The sequence below is a fragment of the Apodemus sylvaticus genome, chromosome X (assembly GCF_947179515.1).
Source record: "Apodemus sylvaticus chromosome X, mApoSyl1.1, whole genome shotgun sequence".
In the NCBI taxonomy this organism is placed as follows: Eukaryota; Metazoa; Chordata; class Mammalia; order Rodentia; family Muridae; genus Apodemus; species Apodemus sylvaticus.
Genome location: NC_067495.1, coordinates 133,350,827 through 133,359,584, shown reverse-complemented (window position 1 = coordinate 133,359,584; position 8,758 = coordinate 133,350,827). Strand labels below are relative to the sequence as shown.

The 8,758-nt window shown below is 42.2% G+C and overlaps 1 protein-coding gene across 1 annotated transcript; it reads right to left on the bottom strand.

Moving 5' to 3' along the window:
* Window positions 1-2,123: 2,123 nt before the first annotated feature.
* Window positions 2,124-7,838, bottom strand: LOC127674694 (cancer/testis antigen 55-like). Its single transcript, XM_052170344.1, has 5 exons — window positions 7,620-7,838; window positions 6,562-6,746; window positions 3,548-3,692; window positions 2,772-2,884; window positions 2,124-2,318 (listed from the first exon to the last, which is right to left on the bottom strand). Exons 1-5 carry the CDS (start codon window positions 7,699-7,701, stop codon window positions 2,124-2,126), a joined length of 720 nt encoding a protein of 239 aa, XP_052026304.1. The 5' UTR covers window positions 7,702-7,838.
* Window positions 7,839-8,758: the final 920 nt, after the last annotated feature.

The following is an 8,758-nucleotide window of genomic DNA, read 5'->3' as shown; positions in this document are numbered from 1 at the left end:
GAGTCTATATCCCAAGTGGCAGCTTCAGCCCACTGTGGGGCCTTTTGTTTCTATGTGGCTGGTGCAGGGGCCTTTTTTTCCTTGCGGGGTTTTATCTTTGGCTCCTGGTTCTCTCTTTCTGTGATAGTCATTGTTCTAGTGTCCTTCTTCCTTGCAGTAAGAACATTTGTCCCCCTGTAATAGCATCTGGTGATCTCCTTATCTTTTAGGTTGCTGAGTGTCTAAATTTTCTCCAATAGCCAATGTGAACACCATCCTTTTTAGCTTTTTTCTCTAATTACTTTTCTGTTTATTTTCAGCCTCTTCCATGTTAGCAACCACTTTGATGGTGATGTTGATGCCCTGTTCAGTATTCATTAGTGTGAATCACTTTTGCTTTTAGAGCTTTCAGATAACATCAAGTGCCAACTGTTGGGCAAAGCTGTGTTGACTATTGACCAATGCACATGGGCTTCTGGGTCAAAATGCGTATCCTATCTTTAAGTGTCACCACGCGGATCCTGGAATTGTTTGGGGACTCCTGAGTGACTTCTGAAATTATGACAAGATTTGTGACTTGCAAAATCTCCATCCTGAACTCCTCCGGGATGACTTTTCTCATTCTGAGAAAGGCCTGGAGACCTTTTGGTGTGTTGGGGTTACATTCGGGACATTCAGTACTGAAGATATCAGTAAATCACTCTACATTAGTAGTGTGTGTGTGTGTGTGTGTGTGTCTGTGTGTGTGTGTGGTGCTTTAATGACCAAGCAAGCAGTTGCTGCCCGTAAGATCATATATACTTCATCTGCAGTAATAAAAAGGGGGGCAGTCAGGAGTTGTTGACAGTTGTCTCAAGTAGGGTGGTGGCTAAGCATAATGGTGGCCAGAAAGTTGATCACAACTTATGGCTGCTCTGCGTATGGTACGGTATGATGTCAATAGTTAGGGATATCAACAGTGGTGAATGGCTGATAAACTTATGGGACTGGGATTAGTCTGCGAATCCCATCTTTCTGGAGACTGGCTGACCTTGGAGATTGATACAACAGGAATAAGAGCAACAGAAGTCTTCAAGGCATCTGGACCTTAAGCCATCTGAGGTGAGAGATCTCCTCTAGTGGTCTGTGGTCAATGGATCCAATAGCAGCTTTGGTATGAGCTTTCTTTGGGTGGCCAGAAGAATATCAAACAAACATTGGAGCTTGGGTTTCTGGATTCTGAGGGTGGGGATGATCACACCCAGAAGAAAGGGTATACAGTGGATGTTCTGTATCTTGATCATCTACCTGGCTTTGGCATGGTTGAAACTATGAAAGGGTAGTATAAAAGTGGATTCCTAAAGGGCATGGAATTGAACCCTGTCATGGGGGTGAAGGGCCATACCCAGTACTGACATAAAGCAACTTTTCAGGTGGCCTTGGTCTTCAGTGCAGGCAACCCTAAATCTTCCTCTGGTGGCCAGGTCCAGAATTCTTTCTGAAGGCCAGAAAATGATGAAGGAAAGAAAGCCAACTTCACACAAGAACAACAACATGAAATAAATACTTGTGGCACCACCTCTGAGCCTAATAAAAGTTTGTTCCATCTTTCTGTTTACAGTAAAGCTGAGTTTGATCTTTCATTCCTCTGAATTGACTATTTTGTACACTACCATAGGAAGGGGATCTATAGATAAGCACAATATTTACCAAATGAAGTGCTGGTAGTGAATGAAAATTTTCATTGAGAAATAAACTTTGGAAAGGCTCAAAGACACACAAATTGGAAGGCAAGCTGAAAGGTGAAATCATACCTGGTTACATTTGCCTGCTCACTCCTGGGATATTGAGCTAAATACATTTCTCCCACGTGGTGCTTGGATGCCCAAAGGCCATTGGCAGTAGAGAATCTGCTCCGGTTTATGAGAATAATGCATTTACCTGACATTGGGGGTGTTTGCTTGTTAAATCACTATCCAATAGCACATGTTTTTGAACTGACAAGCTACCTGCCTAAAGTGAGTCAGGTTGTCAATGAAATTACCAGGGTGTTCAAACAAACAAAAAAAAAGAGTCATAGCACACAGAACTATGGATTACCTGTCAATATTATTTTAATACACCAGAACCTTAGACATAAGGTCGAAATGAATTACAAGGTCTCCTTAATTCTCAGTTTCCACCGGGGTCATTGACACAGCTCTCCATGAACATTGTGGTTGTATACTGTCCACAGCGACCACATCCACTATGTTGTTTAATTTAGGTGTATACCCGGAAGGCATATCGAGAGAATCAAGGGTAAAAAATATGCTGGATTCCACCATGCCATTTCTTCCATCAATGCTAGTAACATAAACCTATGATGAGAAACAATGGTAGTGAGTCTGGGAAAGCAATGTAACCCACCACAGACGGCCCTCCACACCCCCAGACTCCCAGCTCCAATCAGCAGGTCTCTCACCACATCATGACCTCATAATCTACCTCCCTGACTTTACAACTCAGTCTCAGGCTGTCCTAACCAAGGTCTGACCTGCCTTAATCAGTAGGCTGAACAAACCCAAAGCACTGAATGTTTCCCCACAATTTCCTCATACCCAAGATGATTTTCTAACTGTTGTCCGCAGCACAGCCTACACACACACACACACTACATTGTTCTCTGCTTATTTCCTTTTCAGTCAGTGAACACAGGTGTCCACTCTGGCAGGGGACATACTGCCAAACATACTAAACAAAATCCTGGACAAGAAAAGAAAGAAGGAGAGGCATCTGCCTACCCATGACAGGACAACACGGAGGTGAATTACCTCTTCCATATATTGAGTGTTTAGGGGGCTCACAGAGTGGATATTGATCTTTGACGTTCCTGGATTGTTGGAATACTCAACGAGCAGTAAGTCTCCTTTGAAAGGCTTAAATGCTAAAACAGCCAAGAAAGTGAGAATAATTAAGTATTAATACAGTCTGGTCACATCACATATCCTATGCCATTCCTCAGTTCCATAAGTTGAGTAACTTTTCCTGTGTGTAAAGTAATTTCCCAAATACTTAATCAACTTAAACTTCTTCCTAGAGGAAGAAAAGAAGAAAGCCCTGTAAACACTGGTTCTTTTACAATGATGCTTTTGTCAGGCAGTGAGAAAGACATGTGTGGTGCAAGTATTTTCAAGATACATCACTTACACTTACGCAGTGCCATCATTGATTAGATTTTGAATGTATCCTTGGGCAGTGACACAAAGATTAGACTCTCTGCATTCAGAAATGCAATGGATGGGTTTCCTACTCTCATGGGCAATGCTCTGTTACATGTGAGTTTCCAGTAGTTTTGAGGAACCGTATGTGAAAAACCAAAATTAAAAAATCACTCAGCCATCAATCGACTGAGGCAGGAAAACCACAAGGTCACGTGGTGATGGTGGTCACAGGGGACAGGATCTATAGGCAATGTTTAAAATGCTGGCATTTTCCCCTGTATTGTAACTTACTTTCAATTTCAAGGACACTCCCACACTCTTTCCAGCTTAAAACCCAAGCTCAATACTTATATTTCTTGCTCTGTTTTTAAAGCTATAACTCCTACCTCCTGAAAACATGTACAATGGGAAGCACTTTTCTTTGCTTATGTACACATCTTCTTCAGTTACTGAGGTGACACAGCTAATGCAAAGTTTTCTGCCAAGTTTTGATGGTTCACTGCCTTCAGGAAGATCATTCATAGCTTTCACCTATAAGAGAAGACAATGACTGCAGGTGAAATAAAAATTACACACAGGTGATTGCACCCTTACCACGGATTCCCCATCAAAACAATAGCATCTACTCCTGGGCATAGAAGGGGTGCTATCATATCTGTATTGAAGTGCATCAAATCTACAGGTTATGAAGACATTTTTAAGTAAACAGGAAAACCAGGCCTACGACCTTGTCAGACACACCAGACCCAGGTGATGTGCAACTCCCTCATTTTAACCTCATAAAGAGGTGTACAACTATCACTTTGATGGCAATGGCCCCCAGTGACCTGTTTTCTGACAGATGATGGTTTAGTTAAAGATTGTCAGGGACAAGCAAAGAATGGTCCTGGCTCTTCACCTGAGCTCATTCCTTGTTGCTGATAAGTTCTATTTACCTGCTTTTTCCAGTCCTGAAGATTACCCCTGTGGCCCTCATTCAATCAGCCCACCCGTTCCTGACCATGGAGAAAGTCCTGCTCTTTGGCTCTGCATCTGGACATAGATCTGTATGATGATGATCCACAGCACCTGACTCTACAGAAGCAGTTCCTTTACTACAGTCTGTTTCAGTTTCTAATCTCATCAATGAAGACTCTATTTACATTGTTATCATCCTATTTCTGAATGTTCCTGACAATCTCCTGAGGCCTCTTTAACCCTGTGTGTGCATTATGTAACCTGTAGTTTTTGTTCCTTTACATATTGATTGTGATGAGATTTAGGAATAGTGATTAAGGGGGCTGGAGAGATGACTCAGCAGTTAAGAGCACTGACTGCTCTTTCTTCCATAGGTTCTGAGTTCAAATCCCAGCAACTACATGGTACCTCACAACCATCTGTAATTAGGGTTGATGTCCTCTTCTGGTGTGTCTGAAGACAGCAACAGTGTACTCATACATAAATAAATCATAAAAAATGGATAGTGATTAAGATTGTAATAAAAGAAGCTGTATATTCTTGTCCAGATTACCAAAGAAAGCAGGATTTTCTGGTAAACTGCCACCATTGAAATCACTGATTTTAAGTGAGGTAACCCAGTCTCAAAGCTCAATCATGGTATGCACTCACTAATAAGTGGATATTAACCTAGAAAATTGGAATACCCAAAACCTAATCCACACATCAAATGAGGTACAAGAATGATGGAGGAGTTCTGGAAAGACTCAGTGTAACAGTATAAGGCAAAACCAGAACAGGGAAGTGGGAAGGTGTATATGGGACAACAGGGGGAGGGAAGGGGACTTATGTGACTTTCGGGGAGTGGGGGGGCCAGAAAAGGGGAAATCATTTGAAATGTAATAAAAAATATATCGAATAAAGTATTCATTAAAATAGAAATCACTGTTTTATCAATCTATTGTTATTCGACAAATTCTGACTTTGTGGGTAAGCATGAGTGTTTTCCTATGTTCCTGACAGAGTGCACTTATGGCAGAATTGATATTTTAAAAATATTTGGAAAAGAAAAACCTAGATTAAAAAAGTTGTGAGAGAACACATAACTAATTTCCTAGTAAATATATTTTTGTGATTATGGAAAGACCTATCGGGAATCTATTTATAAGAAGAACAAGATGTAAAAATTATAACTGTATCATTTAGATGTTAAAAATCAAAATAATATTAGACTCTGCTTCTGTTTTCAATCTTACCATAAATAATAATAATAATAATAATAATAATAATAATAATAATGTCTGTTTAAAAATACTTGCAAAGGGATCTTCTGTTGCCTGCCTTTGAGACTCTCAATTGAGACAGTATAACTAAAAATAATTTGACAATAGCCATCAATATATAAATAGCAGAACTGAAGTGATACAGAATTGTTAGCCTTCCAAAACTTATAGTAGTATTTAAAAGTTTGATTTATGTTGAATATACTTTATTTCAGGGATAGAAAGTTAGCTCAGTGTTGAAGAGCACTTGGTGTTGTTGCAAGGGACCCAGGTAAAAAACACTGCATCTACTTGGAGGCTTCCTACCTCTTCTGCCAAGAGGCCCACATGTGGAAGACAGATGCAGGCCAAACACTCACACACATAAATAAACATAAATCTAAAAATTAATCAATGATGCACACTTTAGCTGACATGGAAAAGTGTATAAGATATACTGTCACATTAATTCTGGTAGTTTGGACGTTGAATAGAAAATAGCTGGTCACTATATGATAGAAGTTGCTGGATTATACAGAATCATCATTTACATATTGTTGAAATGTTAACAGAAGACAAAATATCTAGTAAGCAAAGAAGCATCACTGCATTTAAATATTAGAAAATTAAATCCATTACTCTCAGAGAAGTGGGTTGTCAACTTTGACCATATACCAACATTGTTGGAATCTTTTTTAAAAAATTAGGTTTTCCCCCTTGTAACTCTGGTTGGCATGGAACTATGTAGACAAGGCTGGGCTCAAACTCATAGAAAGTCACCTGCTTCTGACTCTGGAGTGCTGGGATTAATGCCATGCACCACCATGCTCACCCAATGTAGGACTTGCCTAACAAGCTCAGATATTTGAACCCTTGGTCCCCAGTTGGAGACACTGTTAAGTGAGGTTTAGGAGGTGTGAGCTTGCTGGAAAAAAATTGAGAATTTTAGAGATTAGCAACATTTCTAGTTCTGCTTCTGTGCTTTGTAATTGTATTTGAAGAGGTGAGCACTCAGCTTCCTGTTTCTGTCACCATACCTGCTGCTTTCCCCTATGCCTCTCGGTCATGATGATCTCTTACTTTTCTAGAACCATAAGCGCAAGTAAAACACTCTTCCGTAAGTTACTCTGGTCACGGCATTTTATCACAGCAACACAACAGCAAGCAATACAGTAAGAGCCTCTACAGAACCTCAGCCATACCTTGATTGCTTTCGGGATATGAGTTCTTTGGTTTTCTCCCACAAGTGCAAGGACATTTGTCCCGATTTGCAGAGGTGTGTTGTCACTGATTACGTCCATATTGAAGAGGATGGTTTCATTAATCCAGCCGTAGTCCATACACAGAGAGGTTACAACACCCTGAACGGACTTAAACTTGGAGTTATCTACGACACAGGAAAACAAGGTCACACAGGTCCATGTCAAATGCAAGCATCCCCTACACACAAGTTCTACTCTCACCACCCCTGTAGATAATGAGCACACAGCATCACTTCTCTGACCACTAGACAACAGCCATCCCTGCATCCTAAGGTTGTGACTGCTGAATGGCACCTCCGTGTCATCTCTTTCTGCTGTGGGTGACCTGTCCCAGTGAGACTGTAACGTGTGTTCATCCACCTGCTCAGGAAGCCCCTTTAAACTGGTATACTATGCCTAGTATACATACGCCTGAGTCGGCAGCAGGAGCACGTGTGGAGCCGGAGCTCTAGATCCTCCAACCTCCCTCTGACAAAGCACTAAAAGACGCCTGCAGATGTCAGGACGCTTGGCAAAACTTTCTTGTGTGCTTCACGTGAATAATGGGTAAGTGATGTTTGGGGATGTGGCTCCAGTACCCTGCTGGGACAGCCAGCCACCGTCCTTTATGGTGGCCCCCTTACAACCCTGCCTCCTGGCTGCTTCAGATACTTGTGTGCCTGAAAAACAAGGCTAAATTCCCTCTCAAAGTGAGAGGTCCCCCTTCTCTGGGGGATAGACAGAGGCACTTTCGAGGACAAGATGCGAAGGCAGAGACAGGACAGCCCACAAAGCCTGTGTCACCTGTTCTGTGAGTGTGTGCAAACACCCTCCGGCTTTGGCATACGGGAGGAGCTTGGCACACAGTTAAGTGCTGGCCTAATGTGGAAACTCAGGCACATCCTCACGATGAACGGCCACCCAGGGTCCCCCTCGGCTATTTGCACCTTAAGATGGAGGATAGCCTTTATGAGGAATCTCCTTGAGTGGGTGTATTGTGGAGGTGGTTCCCAGATTACCTAGAGGCTGTTCCTGTGATGTTTCTTCAGACATGTTCCTCCTTAGAAAGAATGCAGATGCCCACCGTAGAAGTTTAAGCATGGTGGTATCACCATCAGCTTGGGCAATGCCGAAGGCTTACAGATGACTCAGCAGGCTTCCTTTTTCTGACTCTTGGTATATGGTCCTCTTCCCTAGCCTCTGTGAGATGAAAGTATATGGCTAAAGGGAGGCTCTCAGGAAAGCCAGGGACAGTGTGCCTCCCTGGTCCCTGCCAGCTTCCCTTAAACCTCCGTCTCCAGGGAGAGCCCACCTCTTTCCACTGGCCAGCCAATGAGAAACAACGGTGTGTTTACATCACTGCTTATGTCATTGCCTCTAGCCAATGAGAGGCACCAGGGAAGGGCGCTCAGTCCTGCCCACCCATTATGAGGGCACCAACAGGAAGTTCTCTGGAAAAGCCACTTGCAATTGTGCCCTTGGGTATTCAGTTTGGTTTTAAGGGGCTGGCTGTTTTCTACATTTTCATGAGAGAGTCAGGAATTTGTCTTAGGAAGTGTAGCAGAAACTGGTGTCCCTGCTCTGCCCACTAAAAATAGTGCTTGGTGGTGGATATAAGCAGTAGCCAGGAGGCTGGCTAGTTAAGGCACTTTTTTTGCCTTTAGCGAAGGCCCCTGTTCAGTCCCTAGCAACCACAAGGCAGCTCACAACTCTCTAAATTCTAGTTATATTTGTTCCAACGCCCTCTTCTGGCCTATCCCATACCAGGAATTCGAGTGGTGCAAAACACACATATACAAGCAGAAAATGGTGGCTCATGCCATCAGTGCTGTTAATGGCAGCTCTCTGGAGACAGGGGCAAGAGGTATCTATGTGTCTGAGGCTTGCCTTGTCTACATACCAAGTTGTAAGCCAGACAAAACTTCACAGTGAGACCCTATCACAACAAAACAAGACAAAGCAAAACAACAACAAAAAAACAAAACCTTATGTGTACATATAAAATAATTTTTAAAAGCACTAGCCACCGTTGTTAGATTCCAATAATAGTGTGTGTCAGAGAGGTGGGGGAGAGAAATAAAACATTTTAGAGATTGCATTCCTATTGTTTAATATGATTCACTTTATAATTTGAAGTAGAGTTGTTTTCCTAGTTCTT